The sequence below is a fragment of the Rattus norvegicus genome, chromosome 7 (assembly GCF_021556685.1).
Source record: "Rattus norvegicus strain SHRSP/BbbUtx chromosome 7, alternate assembly SHRSP_T2T, whole genome shotgun sequence".
Taxonomy (NCBI): domain Eukaryota; kingdom Metazoa; phylum Chordata; class Mammalia; order Rodentia; family Muridae; genus Rattus; species Rattus norvegicus.
In genome coordinates this window covers 120,159,428-120,179,418 of record NC_141540.1, presented here as the reverse complement: position 1 = coordinate 120,179,418, position 19,991 = coordinate 120,159,428, and the positions used below count along the sequence as shown (strand labels likewise).

Below are 19,991 nucleotides of genomic sequence, written 5' to 3'. Positions count from 1 at the left end.
GGCCAAGATGAACTCAGTCCATCCTTGGCTTCTCTGCAAGTCAGGCTTAGGGTGAATGTTTTGTGGGTAAAGAAAAGAAAGACAGTGAGGGCTCAGGCTTTTCTCCCCTGGTAACTAAGAGGACCAAGTACAAGTGTCCATCCACAGGCAATCGTAGCCTACTTCCTGGGCTTCCATGTGGCATCTGAGCCACAGTCCTGTTTCAAACACAGGTCTCAGAGAACCAGCTAGGGGCCTGGCTGTCCAGTGGTCTTCTACCAGCTGAACAGTCTCAGACCGCTGTGAAGGGTTCCACAAATCATCCTCCCCTCTGTTCACAAAGGTTGGGTCACCTACAGAGGGCCAGAGAAACATCCCAACCAGGCGACTAGACTCACTTCCTCTAAGCCAGCCCAGGTAGTCTGTGTTCATTTCTGCAGATCTGAACAGTCTCTGTCAGTTTTCTGAGCCACACTTCCATACACACGCGCGCGCGCGCGCACACACACACACACACACCCCCGACGATGCTGGGCTGCCCTGAAAGTGTCCCCGAGGTGTAGAGCGGGTCCCAGACGCACCTTGGTTATGTTCCAAATTTATCTATGAAATATAATCTGCACACTGGAACATTGTTGGCATGTCCAGGGGCTGCACCGTATGATGATGGTCTAATTATAATGATCTAATTTTACTTTACTTTTGCTTTTCTTTTTCTTTTGAGGCAGGATCTGTTTATCCCTGGCTGGCCTGATACTTGCTATGTAGACCAGGCTAGCCTCAAATTCAGAAATCTGCTTCTGTCTCCTGAGGGATGGAACTCAAGTCGTGCACCATAACGTCCCGCTTGTAGGAACACGGTATGTGCCTGTATGAGTGTGTATGTAGGGAGAGTACATTCATATTCATACATGCCACCACACACATGTGGAGGTCAGGTCTTCACACGTAGGAGTGGGTTGTGGGAAACCAAACACGGGTTGTCAGGCTCCTCCACCTGATGAGTCATTTTTCCTGCCCACTCCCTCCCTTCCACCATTTTTTTTTTCCTTTTGAGACCATTTTTTTTTCCTTTTGAGATGGGGTCTCATGCTGGCTTTGAACTTGCTACATAAGCAAGGCTAAGGTTTTTTGTTTCTTGTTTTTTTTGGTTTGGTTGGTTTTTTGTTATTTTTGTTGTTGTTGTTGTTGTCACTACACCCTAGCTGGCCTGTAATTCACTCTATCGACCAACCCAGAAGAAACTCAGTACCACCTAGTAGCACTCTCACCTGTCCACCACCCCTGGACCTCAGCAGACAGCAAACGGTTGTTTGTCTTTATACATTTGTTGATTCCTGGAACTTTATGAAAACGGAGGATGGAGATACATATTTGCCTATTTTCAAGGCCTGACCTCTGTGACTGATATTCCTATTTATGGATGGAAAGAAATGCCAGTGTGGGGATCCACATTTCACTCGGGCTGGTAAACACTCTGGTTCTTTCCACATCCGCTTAAATGATGCTACTACCATCCAGCTCTCCTTTCTGTTTGTCTCTGGTTCCTGTTAACCTGCCTCCCTGTGCCCAAGGTGTCTCTTCTGACAATGGAGACATTCCCCTTTGCTCACCAGTGTTGGATGAGGCACAGAAGTGTCAGCCACTGTGGGTGCTACTCAGAGGTAACGACACACTCCCTACCCCACTGAGCCTGGAATCCTGGCGAAACGGTGGGAGAAGACACTAGGCCCGGTGTGGGGCCTGGCTGGGCCTTGGAAGCAGCTGCTTTCCTGGCTAATGTCAGCTTCTTCTCACTACTGACTGATCAGTGGCAGGTGGCAGGTCATAATGACCAGCAAGCAGCTGCCTCCTCATAGGGAGAGCCCTTCACAGAGTGCTACCCAGCAGACAGGAGGTGTGTCAGGGTGTGCAGACTTCAGCCACAAAGCTAATCAACATTATTGACATGTGGGAAGAGAGGGCAGAAGCCGGCAGCTTGGGACCCAGCAAGGCTGATTTATTGGTTAATTAGTCTTTTCTACAGCCCCAGGGCTTCCTCAGCTGTGTATGAGGAAGGGGGTGGGGCGGGTAAGGCAGTCAAGGCCCATAGGAGGCCAGCTGGGGCCAAAGTGAGGCTCAGTGTCTCTTGTCAGCCAGGAATACCAAAGAGCTCAGGGAATACTACAAGGTATCTGGGCTACTGACCCAAGACCACACGAATACAGGAAGCCCACTGGCCACACTGCCTCAGAAGGATAATTCTGAAGGAAGGTACCTAGGAGCTCTGAAGCTTCTAGAACATGGAATCAGATGTGGGGTGCAGACAAGGAGCTGCAAGTTGAAGCTGGGGATATAGCTCAGTGGTAGAGTACTTGCCTACCATTCACAAAGGCTTGGATTCCCTAAAAAGCATCATAAGAACAAACAGGGCTGGAGAGATGGCTCAGTGGTTAAGAACACTGACTGCTCTTCCAGAGGTCCTGAGTTCAATTCCCAGCAACCACATGGTGGCTCACAACCATCTGTAATGAGATCTGATGCCCTCTTCTGGTGTGTCTGAAGACAGCTACAGTGTACTTACATATACTAAATAAATAAATCTTTAGGAAAAAAAAATGAATGCTTAAAAAAATAAACCAATGGAAACCAAAGAAACTTCAAGGTACAAAAAAAGGCCAGCCACGGAGCATAAATCTGTTAGACAGTCATAGATTTAGATCCAGCCTCTACCAAACATTCCCAAGGTGACTGCTCTGACCCTTGATTTCTATGCGTGTAAAAGAAAGCTAACCATATCTACCTTAACGCCTTGATTACTAAGGAACTTAGCATTCTGCGAGGTACACAGTAAGAGCTAAAGGGATATTTGTTATTCCCTGCTTGAACCAGCTAGGAGTCTGGGGCACTCATCATCCCAGCACTTGGGTCATATAAACTGGAGGATCAGAAATTCAAGGTCGTCCTTGGCTATAATAGCCAGTTCTAGATCAGCCTGGACTATTAGTCTCCGCTGCTTCTTCCCAGAATTACTTAAGTTAGTTCAGAGCTTGGGACCAAAAGGGTCTAGTCAGAGGTGATAGAACAAACTGGGCTTGGAAGGTACCGCCAGGCGAATGGGCTGTTGTCCTGCCAGACTGGCTCTGGATAGGGCTGAGGCTGCCTGCTTTGGGACCGTGTCTAGTTGGGTGGACCAATTTTAATCACCTATGTGTCCCTGCAACTTTGCCTCTGCTTTTTGGTGGAGCCTGGCGAGACTGCCGTTCCCTAGATGTTCCTTGGTGGCATTCTGACAGACGTCAGAGTCCAAGCGGGCAGGGTTATTGAGGTCCCCTGGGGGACAGGGTTAGTCTAGTCTCTCCACCACCACGCAGAGCATCCCCTCTGGGCTCCATACTCCAACCACGAGGCCTGGCGTCGCCGGGATAACCGGCGGGGCCCGAAGACGCCGGCTGGACACGACGGAGGGCTCGATGAGCGCGGTGGTGGTGGCGGTGGCGGCGACGGCCGCAGGGCCACAGGCGGCGGAAGCGCGCGCGGAAGTGGCGCGAGGCGAGCGAGTAGACGAGCGGGTTAAGGCAGGAGTTGGCGTAGGCGAGGCAGTGCGAGGCCAGGCGACAGGCGTAGGTGGCCGGGCTGAAGGCGAAGCGACCGTACCAGAAGCAGAGGATGAGCGCGTGGTGCGGGCCCCAGCAAAGCGCGTAGAGCGCGGCCACTGCCAGCATGGCGCGTCCCGCCCGGCCGGTCGCCCGTCTGCGCGCCTCTGCTGCCGCCGCGCCCGCGGGACCCACGGCGGCCCATAGGAAACATAGCGTGCGTCCGTAGGCCAGGCTCACCACGGCCACCGGCAGCAGGTAGCCCGCGGCGAAGGTGGCCACGTCCAGCGCGCGCCGCCGCGCGTCCTCCCAAGCGGGCACGCAGAGCTCGAGCGCGCCGTAGCGCACCGTGCCGTAGTAGCTTAGGTAGGGCGCGGAAAAGAGAGCCGCCAGCAGCCACACGAGCCCCACGGCGGCGCGCGCGTTGCGCGGGGTGCGCAGGGCTCTGGAGCGCAGTGGGTGCCGCACAGCCAGGTACCTGCGGGGGGGGGTGACGGGGGGGGGATCAGGGGCGGGGCCTCCCGAGAGCCGGCCCCCCGTGCCTGCCTTAATTTTCCCATCCCACCCCCTCGACTGGCATCCAGAAGAGGGCTAAAAGAGACTCATCATCTCAGGAATTTCGAGCATGGAAGCAGATGTGAGGGTAATGCGGGCCAGGTATAGGGACCTCAGCATCTGAAAAAATGCATTGAAAGTTTCTTTTGTTGCTACACAATTCAAATTTATACCAGGCCCTGCGCTGACACTTGGGACACAGAAATGCCCTCCGGAAGTTCACACTGTAGGCTGGAAGGTACCACTGAGGCCTTCCTTTCTTCCCACCAAAGCCTGGTCCCTAGTCTCTACTCCAAGCTAATAAGAGTCTGTCCAGGTCCCTCTCCAGCCTGCCCCAGGTATGGCTCACCTGTCCAGGGAGACGGCCGCCAGGGTGAAGCTGCTGGCATACATGGTGAGGTAGATGAGCAGATGTACCGTCTTGCACACGAAAGCCCCAAAGAGCCAGGCATCCAGTGTGTAGATGGCTGCCTGGAAGGGCACGCAGCACAGGATGAAGCAAAGGTCGGCCACGGCCAAGTTGAGGATGAAGAGATCTGTGGTACTCCTTGGCTCCTGCCAGGCACTTGGGCCAGGCTGCAGTAGCACAGCCAACACCAGCCCATTGCCCACCATGCCCAACAGGAAGATGAGGGCAAAGATCACAGGCACTGCCACAGCCCCTACGCTCCCTGGGCTGTCCAGCGAAATGTTCTGGATGTCAGCCATCTTCCTATCAGAGGAGGGAGAGAAAAATGGGTCTTTAGACAGGAGGCCAGGTCTCCAGGCACTCGACCCAGGGACCTGGTTCCTCCAGCCTGGATCTGACCAGGTATCTGGGCTAGAAGTTCATGATGGATAGAAGAGGGTAGAGCAAAACCAAAGTCAGCGTTTGAGCAAGAACCTGCCACAGTGACGTGTGTGTGTGTGTGTGTGTGTGTGTGTGTGTGTGTGTGTGTGTGTGTGTGTTCGGGTTGTTCTGGATTTATAAGGCACATGAAGACACAGGCAGAATAAGACGAAAAAGCTGCAACTAGTGAGACGCAACATAAACTCTGGCTGTGTGTGTGTTTTTTTTTTCCCAACCACGTTGGAAGCTCAGAAGAGACCTTTGCATTTAGGGGCATTTTTGGGGTGACAGGTCGCACCAGTGACACCCCTGAGTCATTGGAGAGTCCTTCCTTACGAGAGTAGAAAGTACTACAGCAGCAGAGCCAGGAAGACTGCAGGAGTCACTGCCTCCACGCTGCACATAGGGAAACTGAGGCCTAGAGAGGTGACACGAGTGGCTAATATCACACATGAGTGACAGATCTCGGGCTGCCATGATCCTGACTCCTAGGCTGGAATGCGCATCTGAAAGACTGCAACAGGTGGTTCCCAACTGCTCACATATGTCCCAGTGCATGTGTCTGGGTTCCACATTGCTGGGTTTCATCCCCACAGTTTCTAACCTGTGGATCCCCTGGTACTCTAGGACCAGTGCAGCAATGGAATGACTTAGGAGCAGGGGATGAGGCAGGGAGGAAGGAAGAAGGGGGACATCTGCCCCTACACAGCACCAGCATGCAGCAGACCCCCAAGCCCAGCATAGGCGGAACCCACCTCAGTCCTAGGTACTGGGCCCCTGCATTCTTCCGGGTAGAACGCCTAGGCTGGAGCTTCTTGATTCAGCCCTTGGTCGCCTCCATGCAGGTACGCCTCTGCTTCCTATTTGTCTCTCTTCATCTTCAAGGCCCCTCCTCTCCTCTCCCCTGCCCTCAGCAGTCCCCTGAGTTGGATGTGGGCACTCGCTACTGCTCCTACTGCTCCGGAGTGGACCGGCCACCTCCTCCTCAGACCCCGATTTCCCCGGGGTGGCATGCTCTTCAGCCCGGCTCTTTTCTGCCTGTCTGCGTTGTCGCTACCTCATTCTCGCTTTCACGGGCAGTAACCCACTGATCTCCGCTCTATGAGATTGGCTTCGTGGTTAACCCCATGATGCCCAGGGCTCAGCCCATTCCTGGCACCTCCCACCTTCTGTGGCCTGTGACTCCTCCCCCTAGTGCCGAGCTTCTCTGGCTCTAAGTAGAACTCTGATCTAAGCTCAGAAAGGATTTCTACTTTTTTTTTTTTTTTTTTTTTTTGGTTCTTTTTTCGGAGCTGGGGACCGAACCCAGGGCCTTGCGCTTCCTAGGCAAGCGCTCTACCACTGAGCTAAATCCCCAACCCCAGGATTTCTACTTTTAAACGGAGTTTCCGAGTTTCCGAGGCTGGGAAACCAGGACCAAAAGCTCTTTGTTGTGGACTTCGGGTATGAACCCAAGCTTCAGTTTCTGTGAATCCCCAAAGACCCGTTTCATTCCCTAAGCTGGTTTCAGAGAGCTTCATCTACTGGAAACCGGGCCTTGGTTTAGCCTGAAAGCCACGGGGGCCCTAGAGAAGGTTCCGGAGGGAGAACATGACCTGTGCCTTTCCATTTTGTAACAAGTTTGTTAAGGTTGAGGTGAAAAGAAGAGGACGTACATTTAGTTCACCTGAGAGCCTCTTGCCCAGGCACAAACCAGGCTAGGACATGTTGCTGAATGGTTGGCATGAACCTTTGGGGGAGTGGTCTGTGGCCAAAAGCTTCCAGGGGTAGAGCAGCTGCCACTTGGGGAGGAAGGGGCAGTAAACTTGGCAACCAAGAGATTGGATATTGGGCAACCGTATCAAGGGTTGAGAAGGGTAAAGAATCCTTCTAGAACTGAAAGTGGAGGGTACATCAGAGAAGAGTGTTCCATAGAGTCAGGACTGGAAGATCTAGGGAACGCTCTTCAAGATCAGTCCTGTGGGAAGCCCCTATGCGGTTCCCAGTGTTTCAGGGGCCTCTCTAGTGTCACCAAGCCCCATCCCCCAGAGACTCACTGGATTGAAGTGATTAGGAAATCAGACCCAGACCACAAAGTTGAACTTCAGAACCTTTGGAGCAGATGATCAGAAAGCCAGGCTCTTCAGATCCCTGGACAGGGCATTTGTAGGTCTCTAGACTTAATGTGAATTTTTTAAAATCATGGGTGTCTATGCAGTAAACTTACTTCCAGAAGTGGGGATCCACATATCCATACCTGAATCCCAGACTCAGATGGACTCCATGACCTCTTCCCACCCCTTGGAACCCCTCCTTCCATGCTGGGGTTGGGCTCCAAAGTACCAGTGTAGGGGGTTCTTAGAAGCAGCAGGGTTGGGCTGATACAATTGTGAAGGAGAGAAGGGAAGTGTGTCAGTCAGAGAGTCTGGTTATGGATCAGGACCATAATGGCTGGAGCCTCAAGGTGTCTTTACCACCCCCTCATCCCCTTGCTCCTGCCAGCCTCCATCCTGAACCCCCACCCCACCCTAACCCCATGCTTGATACAGAGAACAAGGACAACTTGGCCTGAGAGCTGGAGCCTGGAATAAACAAGATGAGGACTTAAGGCTGATCCACAGCTGGTCTTCCAATGCCTTACAGTTTGTCACAGGGCCCTGGAGACTAATGCTATGTGCCCACTCTGGATCACATGCTGTGCCTACTGGGTACCTTCCATGACCCCTTCTGGACGGCAGGGTTTGCTGAGCCCCATGCTCCTTGACAGCATGGAGTAACACCGCGGCCAACTAGGGGCATCATGGTGCAGCTGCTACAGGAAGTGCCTCCTGACAGTGCCAGCAGCAGTGACTGGGAGCTGCAGGAGGTGGCTCTCCTGCTGTGCGGCTGGATGACAGCCTCATGTAGGTGTGGGTGGGCCCGGACCTGGTGTTCTGGACCTGGCTGGTATGCCACACACATCACCTACTGGCTGCTCTTTGGTCCCTGGGTATGAGCTGTCAGCCTGCACAGGACACACACATCAAGCTGCTGCTGGGATACCTAGCATCAGGTGCCCAACCTGCTGGCAGCGGAGGCCTGCAGGTGTTTCTGTTCTTGACATTGTTGGTTTATAGACAGTTCCGCTAGGCTCCTCCCACCAGCGCCCTAGCAACAGCTTGCATCATTACCTGCTGACATAGCCTGCCAACTGCAACCGCAGCCTATAAAGAGGATAGCTCCTCAGCCCAGTCCTTCCTTCTCTCTTTTTCTGTTTCCATGTGTTCCTGGCTGGCCTCTCTTTCTCCTTCTGTCCCCCCCCCCCCCCCCCGTCCCCTTCTCTGCCTCCACCCCTTTTCCAGGTCTCTAATCCCTTCCCCCACAATAAACTTTCTCATATTAGGTCTGATGTGTGGTGTGATTTCTCAGGGGGACACCTTGGCCTGGGCCCTCCAGGGACCCCCTTACTCTCTCTACCATCGCTTTGTATTTCATAACAGACGCAGCCACAGCCGCCTCCTGCTAGGCTGCAACCCTTTCAGCACTAGGGTTGCAAAGGAGGACTCCCAGAATCCCAGCTTTAAGACTGTGCAAGGTTAGGTTGGAGTTTGCTCTGATGGTCTGTCCCTCCCAGGCTGTTCAGGTTCCAGTCAGGTGAGCTGGGGGGAGAGGCACTGGCTTAATTCCTGGGGTGTTTGTTTGTTTGTTTTTTTAATGAAAAAGCAAGTGCCATTTGTTCTCAGTTCTACTTCAAGAAAACTAAGAAGCTTCCCAAGGCCACACCTCCACGCTCAGCCTGCAGATGCATTCAGAAGCCTGCTAGGCTGAGCCTGCCAGATTCCGCCCCTCTCTTCCTACAGCAAGATACAGTCAGCAACCAGGGAAGGAGACAACACCTATGGTAATGAAGCAGCAAGAAGACAAAGGACACGGCCCTCGCAGCAGCAAACCAGCCCTTCTGGCCTTGCCTCAGGGCTGCCTAACAGCCTGGTCCAAGGCCCTCAGCTCAAAGAGGCGGGGCAGCCAGAGGCTGCAGGCTGAACGCGCTGCGCCCCCTGGCGGCTGACCAACAGACTATCGGCTTTGAACCACAGTCAGAAAGGTGTGGTTTCCTATGGAACACTAAAATGGGGGAAACTGAGGGACATGCCCAGGGACTTAAGGCCACGGAGTTAAGGACAGAGAGCTCTAGAAAACAGGAGTTAGAGGTCCTTCAGTTGCGACCTGCTTTCTTCTTTCTGAGGCCTGAATCTCTGCCCCCTTCCTCCCAAACACAGGTGCAGGAACAATCCTCATTTAGCAGTTACATTCTGTCTTTCGGATAGGGCACAGTTGACAAGGTGCCCACCACGGTTGGACTGTGGAAAGGATCCACAGGGTTGGTTCCCCACTGCCCGGCATAGCAACTCAGGACACTCCTGTATGTAATGGCGGCTCCCAAACAAAGCATCCAGACTCAATTTGGGAGAAGGGTGCATCTCATACAGAGGACTCCCCTCAGAGATCCAGCTCCTACCGGATTCGTCAGTTAGCCAGAGGACTAGGCCTACCCAGAAAGAATAAAGCAGACTCAAGTGTCAAAGTCAATTTCCACATTGTTGTCTCTCTAACCACAGGTACAGGCCCATTTTTTTTTTTTTTTTTTTTGGTTCTTTTTTTCGGAGCTGGGGACCGAACCCAGGGCCTTGCGCTTCCTAGGCAAGCGCTCTACCACTGAGCTAAATCCCCAACCCCTACAGGCCCATTTTTAACCAGGCTCTAGAACTCTGGGTTGAGTCAGAGCCTCTGGTCTGAGCCTAGGGCAGAGCTCCGTGCAGCTTCCCCACCTCCACAAAGGCCTCCACACAGCGGTCGATGTCTTCCTCACTGTGTACGGCTGAGATCTGCACCCGGATCCGGGCCTTGCCCTTCGGGACCACAGGGTAGCTAAATCCAATGACAAAGATACCTGGGAAAATAACAGGGGTACACCAGAGGCAGACAGGCTTTGGGGCTATGACATATAAGAGCCTACTGCCCCATGGTCCACCCACAAGAACAAGGGACACCCAACCTCACAGATACGGGACCACGGGATAACCTGTGGTTTGTTAAATTTGGAAGATAGTTGATCTAAGGAGATGTGGGCAGCAAGAAGCAGGATGTGGCTCTAGGGAGGAGCTACAGTTTACAGGCGTTCTTTTCTCTAAGGATGACTCTGGCCCCAATCCTCTTACCTTTCTTTAGCATGTCCTCAGCCATTTGAGAGGACAGCCGGGCATCACCAAGCATCACAGGACAGATGGGGTGATCAGCTCCTGAGATAGTGAAGCCGGCGGCTTCCATCTTACTTCGGAACCTGGGGGCACAGCTGAGTGTCACGGGTAGCTGAAGGCCATGGAGCCTGAGGAAGAGGCTCAGGATCTATGTCCACCAGTGAGAGGAAGGAAAAAAGACAGAGGTACAGGCCCAAAGAGCAGGTGGAGCACAGGCAGGGGCAGGAAGGGCAACAGGAGGTGGGAAAATAGGCGTAACAAGAGAGGGCACTGGAGACTGAAGGAAGAGAATGCGGCAGAGGGGGTGGGAGGGAAAAGAGGGAGGTGGGCAGGAGAAAGCAGAAAGATGTGTGGCTACCATCTCCCTCTCTGATCCACCCCTGTGGGCACCATACCGCCGGGTCTTGGCGGCCATGGACTGAACGATGGTATTACTCTCCATGAGCAGGTCCAGGGCCTTAGAAGCACAGCCAACAACAGCAGGGGGCAGGCTGTTGGAGAAGAGGTAGGGCCTAGAACGCTGCCGCATCAGGGAGATCAGCGGCTCAGGCCCCGTGGTGTAGCCTCCTGGAAACAGAAAAAAAAGTTGGGCTGGAGAGATGGCTCGGTGGTTAAGAGCACCCGACTGCTCTTCCAGAGGTCATGAGTTCAATTCCCAGCAACCACATGGTGGCTCACAACCATCTGTAAAGAGATCCGATTCCCTCTTCTGGTGTATCTGAAGACAGCTACAGTGTACTTATATATAATAAATGAATAAATCTTTAAAAAAAAAAAGTTGGGGATTTAGCTCAGTGGTAAAGCGCTTGCCTAGGAAGCACAAGGCCCTGGGTTCGGTCCCCAGCTCCGAAAAAAAGAACCAAAAAAAAAAAAAAAAAAAAGTTGAAGAGGGGCCAGTCAGGGGCCAGGAACTGCCCGAAACCCCTCCTCTAGTTCATACCATCCTCCTCTCTGATTTCTGTCCCCACTTTCTCTACAGCTACAAGACAGGCCCTGCGTGCAGGGAAGGAGACCCCATAGACAGGATTCTGTAGGCACCTGATGCTCCACCCAGCGCCTTCCCCAGAGTGGAGTTGATGATGGTGACCTGGTCCATCACACCTAGCAGCTCATCTGTGCCTCTGCAAAGAAAGCAACCACTGCTGTCACTGGCCTCCTCCCGACTCCCCACGCACCTCCAGAAGCCCCCACCCAGGCCTCAAATGTTCCCACCTTCCAGTGGGCCCAAGAAAGCCAGTGGCGTGGCATTCATCCACAAAGACCAGGGCACCATATTGAGCAGCAAGGCGGCAGATCTCCTGTAGGGGAGCGACATCACCATCCATGGAGAAGGCTCCATCCGTGGCCACCAGGCGCAGCCTGTGCTTCTGTGGGACAAGAAGAGCAGGTGATGCGGAGTAGGACCAACCCAGCTGCTCTTCTACGGCCTTGAGGCTGTATCCTGAGTCTTGCCCATCTCTCCTAGGCTTAGCAACTTTAGCCCTGTCCCTGAGAAAGGGCTAAGACAAGGTGGGACGGGGACAGGTCCTAGTCACACCCACACACCTTCTGCTCAAAAGGTGCTTCCTGATCTCAGGTAACATGGAGCTATAGAACAGTCTTGGGCATTAGGGATGAGAAAGTCAAAATAGTTTCCTCTGCTCTTCCGGCTCTCTGTGAAGAGGGAAACCCTCCAAACTTGATTTCCTTGAGCAGGGAAATGCAGTCCTTTCTCTGGAGCCCCAGGGCCTCACCCCACCTGAGCCTCCTTCAGCTTAGCTTCCAAGTCAGCCATGTCCAGGTGGCGGTAACGGTACTTGTGGGCCTTGCACAGTCGGATGCCGTCGATGACGGAAGCGTGGTTCAGCTCATCTGACAGAACTGCATCCTCTGGGGTCAGCAGAGCCTACGGGGAGGAGCTCTTAAGTAGCCACCAGAAGTTCCCCTTCCCTCATAACTCCCCTAGAGGCAAACCTCTCCCTCTACCAGGTGCCTAGGGCCAGATGAAAACATCAGGTTAGTACCAGGCCCCCATCACTCCTGCCTTCTAGTTTACGTAGGTTTTTCTGTAGTACTGACGTGCTGACCGACGTGCTGCCGAGCTCCCCCAGCTGCCCAACGCCAAGTCATCCACAGTCTCTACATACCTCAAATAGGCCAGTGTTGGCATCGAAACAGCTGGGATAGAGGATGGCGTCCTCGCGCTGGTGGAAGCGGGCTATCTTGGCTTCTAGATTCTTATGGATGCTCTAAAGGACACAGGAAAGTAAAGATCAGTGCCTACAGGCTTTGGGGGACAAGTCCCAGAGGACAGAGGCTTATATAGCCATCAACAGACCTAGTGCAGGAAGCCTACAGCCTCAGCCACACCTTTCCTTAGGCACAGGTGACTTTTGAAGCCTTGGACTATAGCAGCTGCTCCCATCTTGGAAGTTGGGGCCTGGCAGGTCCAATCCTGAGTGGACCTTTGTCTGCAGTGGCGGTCTGTCTAGTACTGGGATTCTGACTGATGCTGGGGGTCAGAAGACATGTCTTCACATCAGACTGTCCTTTTGGTTTCTCCATAGCAAAGAAAGGATCACATTAAGAGAGGTTATGCTTATCTGGGACTCTACCACTTACAGTTGGAAGCTGCTTGGTCTGACCTAAGAGTTTTGTTAGAAAACAGATGTACGGCCAGGCATACACTTTATCCCAGCCCAGCACTTAGCACTCAGGAAGCAGAGGCAGGTGGAAGTTGAAGTTGAAGTTGAAGTTGAAGTCTAGCCTGGTCTACAGAGGGAGTTCCAGGACAGCCAGGGCTAAACAGAGAAACCCTGTCTCAAAAAAACAAAAAGAAGGCTACCACCTTCAGTGGCACAGCTTCTAGCAGACATTCTGGAGACTGAGCTCCAGCTCTGTCTTCTGCCCATTTCCTGCAGCATGGCCATGGCAGGTCTGTCTGTCCTACAGGCGGGGAAATGGAAACTCAGAGGTCAGGTTCCTGGTCCCGGGCTTCTCAGAAGAGGCCTGCCCCAGCCTAGTAGCACTGAAGCTCTGGGGCTGACAGTGGGCCCTGCCCTGGGGCTAGTTAAATTGGCTGAACACACAGATAACCAAAGCCAGTGCCCACCCAACACATGCTGTATACCTGGGTCCCACATATAAAGCGAGTAGAACTGAGGCCAGCTCCAAACTCCTCCAGAGCCTGCAGACCTGCCTGGATCACCTCAGGGTGGCTGCTCAGGCCCAGGTAGTTATTGGCACAGAAGTTGAGGATTCCTAAGGTGGAGAAGACCAAGATTGCAGCTTAGAAATGCAAAGAGGGGACCCATGTCTTTAATCCCAGCACTCAGAGGGCAGAGGCAGGCACATCTCTGTAACTGGGAGGCAGAGGCAGAGGAATCCCTCTGATTTTGAGACCAGTCTAGTCTATAGAGCAAGTTCCAGGACAGCCAGGGCTATACAGAAAAACCCTGTCTCAAAAAAAGAAAAAAAAGAAAAGAAAAAAAAAGAAAAGAAAAAGAAAGAAAAGAAAAAAAGAAGAAAGAAAAAGAAAAGAAAAGAAGGAATTCAAGGAAGGGAACCTGGACATGGTGGTGCACCCTTTCAATCCCAGCACACAGGAGACCGAGGCAGGTGGGTCTCTGGATTTGAGGCCAACCAAGGTCTACAGAGTAAGTTCAGAGAGAGGGAGAAGGAGAGGGGGAGAGGGAGGGGGAGTGAGAGGGAGAGGGAGAGGGAAAGGGAGAGGGAGAGGGAGACGGAGAAGGAGACGGAGACAGGAAAAGGAAGGGCCTGCAAAGACCATAGTGCTAGGACCTGGGACAGGGGCCAGAGGAAGTCAACTTGGATTTGTCCTTGAGAGGCGACAACTGCATAGATGATCCCATTCTCCAGAGAGGCCAGAAGCCTTTGAATCCACTGCCACAGTGTAGGAGGGTTATACGAGATCTGTCCCTCTCAGCTTTCTACCTTGAAGGATGAGAAGTTTAATAGCTGGCTTTGAATAACATTCCATCTATGAGGATCCCAGACCTTCCTCAAAGGTTCTGCAGCCCCAAGACCAAGGAAGGCCATCTTGGTTTTATTTTTCTTGATTGTGAAAGGGGCCTGACTAGGTCCTCCAGCTCCAAAGCTCACACATCTGCTACCATAACATTGCCATCTCTAGAGGGATGTCCCAGAGACCTCAGTTATCCCTCTTAAAAAGCTAAGAAGGCGGGGCTGGAGGGATGACTCGGCGGTTACTTGCACTGACTGTTCTTCTAGAGGACCCAGGTTTAATTCCCAGCACCCATGTGGCAGCTCACAACTGTCTTTAACTCTAATATCTGGCACCCTCACAAAGGTATACATGTAGACAAAACACCAAGGCACATAAAGTAAAAAGAAACAAAACAGCCCAAGAACTTGATTCTCTTGATGTCTTATCATTTGTGTGTGGTGTGAGTGCTGGGAATTGAACCTGTAGCCTTATGTGGGCTGAGCAAGTGCTCTGCCATTGAGCCACATCCCCATCCGATTGATTATATAGCTCTCTGGTCTGACTGAAAGTTTTGTTAGGAGACAAGAGGTTCATTCTATGGTCCTCTTTAAGGAAAGACAGGTACCGAACTTCTGCAGCCCTAATCCCCTTGCTTGTTTGCTTAGACTTTAGCCTCTTTGGTGGAGGCTGGCCTTCCACTCCAATATCCTATGACACTGGAGCTGGCCAGTAGAGGGTCTGGAGAATTCTGGTTGCATTTCACCTTCTTCCTTTCCTATTTATGTTTTTCGAGACAGGGTTTCTCTGTAGACCTGAATGCTGGGATTAAAAGCATGCTTCCTTTCCGTGTAAGAATTGGTCTCTCAAACCAGGCATGGTGCTGTACATCTTTAATCTCAGCAATTTGGGGGCAGAGACAGAAGGATCTCGGAGTTCAAGGCCAGCCTGGTCTACAGAGTAAGTATGTTTCAGGATAGCCAGAGCTATGCAGAGAAAAGTCTTGAAAAGTCAAGGGGGGAAATGGTCTCTCTCACAAGCAGATGTCGTCAGGAATAAAGGTGTAGCAACTGGAGCCCTTCACACACAGCTGTAGGAGGGTTTTGTTCCTCCTGGAACCTGGGTGTAAGGGGGAGCTGATGCAGCTGGATATCGCTCTCTTTTTCTCACAGGGTTGGGTCTTGTTGCAGCCCAGCCCTCAGCACCCAAAAGGTGCTGACGGGTAAATCACCAGTGTGAAACAGGTTTAAACAGGTGGAATTAACACTAGGAGGCCATAGTGTGCCCCAGACAGCCAAGCAGCTACGAGTGCATGTGCTTCTCCCACACCCACTCTAGGTCCTCCATTCACATGCAAGCCCTGGAAGGGCTCTTGGTCAGGTACGAGGACTCCCAGGAGGGGAAGTTACCTCCGGAGATGCCTTCCACGCGGATACACGGTCCCTGGCGGGACGTGATCACCCGCTCACTCTTCCAGGTGCCGGCTCCGCGGATCCCTTCCAGCTCGCGGTCCAGGACGCAGCGCAGCTGAGCCAGCGCTGAGTGAGCACGGCGGCCGGGGGACAGCGCCGCGCGCCACAAGAAGTTGACCCACATCGCGCCCACGGACTGAAGTGTGCCGGCCAGCCTGCCGCCTAGAGCTCCCCGTCACGAGGTGTGGGCAGGGCCCAGGCAGCCAATCAGAACAACAGGAGCTTACTTTAACTGGATGGTTAACCCCACCCGCAGGCGGAGCCTGACAGCGTTTGCCCGCGACGCAAAGATTGATTTGTAAGTCGAGACTGGGAAGGTCCGCGCTGGGGAAGCTGAGTAGGGGGAGAAAAGCGACTTCAATGCCTCTCCTTCTTAGAGCCTACCAACACACCTCTCCCAAAGACCCACCTACGTGCTCAGCGAACCTGCTTGAGCATTCCGGTCCCTCCAAAGCTTTGCTGTTCTCTGGCGCGAACGTGGCACCACCAGCTCTCCCCACATTGCCCGTCAGATTGCTCCTCTCTTCTCCAGTTAAAGAAAAATGCACCTGGGGCTGGGGATTTAGCTCAGTGGTAGAGCGCTTACCTAGGAAGCGCAAGGCCCTGGGTTCGGTCCCCAGCTCCGAAAAAAAGAACCAAAAAAAAAAAAAATGCACCACTCAGATTTTTTCCTTTCCAGTTTTATTTTAAAGTTTTAAAATTACAACCACAGTAATTTTTTCCCGGCACTAGTTACACTTGTTTAAAAAGTGGGGTAGGGTACCCGAGTTTCCTACTTTATTAAAATAAGAGGACAACTGTACAGAGTTTTTCTCCCAGCTCCCGAGGTGAGACTAAGTACTAGTCTTAGATATGGATATATACATATACACACATGCACACAATCCCGCTTCTCTAAAGCTACCTAGCAAATTCGAATCCACGGGAGTATATCCCACAGTCCACTCCCTGCCTCTCCCCCTCCTCGGCTACTTAGAAAAGACTCAAAAGCTTGGAGGGGTTTTAAGTGGCAGCTGGTAGAACTGAAGTGGCACCAAGCAATGCCACATCTTACACAGGAAGAGGGGAAAGGAAACGAACAACGTCCTCCTAGGACACAATCCATCAACCGTGTGGAAAGACCCAAGTTTCCATAGGCACACTGAGGCACTTGGCTGACTCTGCACCCCTCCCCCTAAGTCCACTCCCATTTAACCAGAGACTGCTGAGAAGACCCTTCCTTCCCAATGGCTAAATCCCGGTTGTGAGAAGCTATGGCTTCTCTAACCAGCTGTCACTTGGAGAGGCACTAGGGCAGAAGAGAAAAAGAAATCAGGTCCCCCAACTTACCACCATTGGTAGGGCAGCCCAGGGAGTTTATCCTCTTCTCCCCCACAACCCCCCTTGGCCAGGTAGATGGGGTATCACCTGCTCATCAAAGGTTCTGAAACGCTCACTAGGGACAAGCAACCTAGTTCCTGGGTCCTCACCTACCCAGAACTTTGCCAGTTCCATTTACCTTCATAGTAAACAAACCACCGAAGGAAACACACAACGCCCCCCCCCACAACCCCGTAAGGTTAATATCAAATCAAGAAAAAAGTACATCTCCATCATTATAAAGATGAGGTCTGTTTGCTGTCCTTGAACAATGGGTTAAGGAAAATATTCCACAAAGTCTGTCTGAGGAAGCCAAACTCTGTCCTCTATATAGAGTCCAAATAGAATGGGCAAAGGGTTGCAGATGGGATCAAGAGAGAAATGTATTTACAGAAAACAGGAGGGAGGAAGGAGTGTCCCCAAGCAAAGCCTTCATTGTCATTTCTTCTTGCTGGCTCTCTTGGCACTCGACTTGGCTTTGGGCTTCACGGGTTTGGCCTTCTTGGGTTTGGATGCCTTGACTGGCTTGACTTTGACAATCTTGGGCTTTTTGGCTTTCTTGGGCGTGGCAGCCGGCTTCTTCTTGGCCTTCTTGACCGGGGTGGCTTTGGGTTTCTTGCTTGGGGCTTTGGAAGCAGCCTTCTTGGGCTTGGCTGCCTTCTTTGGAGTGGCCACTTTCTTGACTTCCTTCTTGGTCTTCTTGAAAGCCACCGACCTCTTGGGCTCATCGCCCTTGGCCAGCCTGAAGGACCCCGAGGCGCCCACCCCTTTGGTTTGCTTGAGAACACCGGTGGTCACTAGGCGCTTGATGGACAACTTGATCTGGGAGTCGGCGTTCTCACCCACCTTGTAGTGGCTCTTGATATACTTTTGGATGGACTGGCGCGAGGAGCCGGCGCGGTTCTTCTCTGCCTGGATGGCAGCCACGATCATGTCTGAATACTTGGGGTGGTCCGTGGACTTCTTGGCGGCCTTGGCCCGCTTGGGCTTCGCCGCCGGGGTGGAGGTGGAGTTCTCGGTCATGGTGGCCGGCCTGCTCCGGCTGTTCAAGGAGCCTTCCAAAGGGCCAGCCTTCGCCGGAGGCTGTGCAGAACCTGACTCGCGATCTGTTCTTCCGCTCCACTAGCAGGCCAGACTAAAGTGTGGCTGCCGGGGACACGGAAGACGCGTGGCTCCTGTCCTCCCGGCGCGGGTCGCGAGCTGCTCTGCGCGCCCAGCCCCCAGTGTTCCGTCGCTCTCCGGGCGCCTGGCGCTGCCTCCGCCTCCGCCTCCACGGCCTCCCTTTTCCCAGTTCTGCGTCTGGCGCTCGGGCGGCGCATCCGGGTATTTAGCGGCGGCGGGCGGACCGCGGTGAGGACTGGGCTGCTGGCTGCCTGCTCCCGGCCCGGAATGGCGCCGCGCTGCCGCCATCTGTGTTTCTTCCGCCGAGCAAACTCGACCTTTCCCAGCGGCCCGGGCCCTCCCGCTGCCCGCCGTCTCTCAGGGTCTCTGCTCGGCTCCCTAGGCTTCCCCGCTGGGGACCCTGGCGCCCCGGCCGCCGCCCCCCGCGCCCGCCACAAGCCCCAAACGGCGCCGAGGAGCGCTGGGGCACCGGCACATTTCCCCTTTGCGGGGGACTGGCTCTGCGGAGGCGGGGAGCCCCGGGACTTGAGACCCCCCGTAGGAAAGCTCTCCCCTGGGACTACCAGGGACCCCACTCCCGGCTGCCTGCGGGGTCCCCCAACCTGGCGGAGCGGCTCAGAAGCGGCCACAACTAACACACGCGGCCCTGAGCTGGGCGACTCCCAACCGGGCCGAGTCGGGACAAGGGGGGAGGGGTCGCCTCCCCGGGGTCCGGTCACCTCTCGGGGGTCACCGGACCACAGCTCCCCTGACACCCCTACCCCCTCTTTGCCTGCGGGGACCTCAAGGAAACTTTCCCAGGAAGAGTTGGAAGGGCACTTTCAAACTTTGTCCCTTCCCCCTCTTGAGTCTCCTCTCCCCTCGATGCACCCCCGGACCTCCGCGAGGAGATTGCTCCCTAAGCCCGAGCCCCCCAAAGCTTCCTGAGACCCCTGGGAGATGCGGACCGGCCTCCCGGGTGGACTGCTCTCCTCAAAGACCCCCCCACATCTTCCATATACCTGAGTATAAGAGTTCATTTACATGCCTTGCTAGCTTGGGAGTTTTGGGGGTGTGAGAAGCAGGACGCCGAGGCCCACCCTGGGGGGGGAAGGTCCCCTCTCCCACTGCCTTTTCAAGGTGGGGTGTGCCTTGATGGGGGGTGCAGTCTATATCATAGGTGCTGCCCCATGGCTCTGAGCAAACTGCCCTGGGGACCCTTGGGATGAGCAGAGGGCTCCGTGTGCTTTAGAGACTTGGAAAAATGGGAGCAGAGGGAGAAGCCGGGGAGGGAGTCCTCGTTTCGCAAGTTGTGACTTAGGTATATAGGAGGTATGTAGTCCACCAAGGAGCCGTGAGCCGGACCACCGCCATTTTGCTTGGAAGATGCTGTGTCTTTGTTAAAATGTATCCATCTTCCTCTCCCTGCTTGGCAAAAATCCACGAAGTGAGGAAGGGGCTCAACCATCTGTAGTCCGACCTGGGGCTGTTGGGAGTCCTAGGCTCCGAGAGAGTTTAGAGGCTCCGAGATCTGCCGAAGACACCCCCAGAGAGCCCAGAACCTCTTGTCTGCAGCGGACATCCTATTCCCAATGGCAGGTCCTCTTGGCAGCGGCCCTGAAGTACGGTTCTGGTGGTCTTGCCTGCCTGAACGCGATCCCTGGACCCCCCAGTGTTTTCATTCCCTATCAAAAAGGCACGAAGCTGTTTAATTAAACAGTAACCCGGGAGTGGGGAATTGTAGCTGATCTAGATGAACTAATGTCTGCTAAGGCCTGGGGCTGTTTGTCACACCAGAAGGAGCAGCTTAGATGATGGAGCTGGGGGAGGTATGGGGAGAGCTCTACTGGACTTGGGAGTCCCTGAGACCAAGGTAGCGCGCGCGCGCGCGCGCGCGCACACACACACACACACACACACACACACACACACACACACACCACACTCTATAGGTTAATCCCAATG

General features: G+C 53.7%; 3 protein-coding genes across 4 annotated transcripts; all 3 read right to left on the bottom strand.

Moving 5' to 3' along the window:
• Positions 1-1,957: 1,957 nt before the first annotated feature.
• On the bottom strand, positions 1,958-5,714 carry Galr3 (galanin receptor 3). Of its 2 annotated transcripts, NM_019173.2 has the most exon segments (3): positions 1,958-4,032; positions 4,459-4,821; positions 5,694-5,714. In NM_019173.2, coding segments are annotated over 2 exon segments (1,113 nt in total). In that variant the 5' UTR covers positions 4,818-4,821; positions 5,694-5,714; the 3' UTR covers positions 1,958-3,278.
• A 3,759-nt stretch (positions 5,715-9,473) lies between these two features.
• On the bottom strand, positions 9,474-15,691 carry Gcat (glycine C-acetyltransferase). The gene is given in 9 exon segments (NM_001024277.1): positions 9,474-9,844; positions 10,113-10,234; positions 10,547-10,718; positions 11,190-11,272; positions 11,364-11,518; positions 11,890-12,036; positions 12,278-12,379; positions 13,261-13,391; positions 15,504-15,691. Coding segments are annotated over 9 exon segments (1,251 nt in total). The 5' UTR covers position 15,691; the 3' UTR covers positions 9,474-9,692.
• A 539-nt stretch (positions 15,692-16,230) lies between these two features.
• On the bottom strand, positions 16,231-18,089 carry H1f0 (H1.0 linker histone). The gene is given in 1 exon segment (NM_012578.3): positions 16,231-18,089. A coding segment is annotated over 1 exon segment (585 nt). The 5' UTR covers positions 17,949-18,089; the 3' UTR covers positions 16,231-17,363.
• Positions 18,090-19,991: the final 1,902 nt, after the last annotated feature.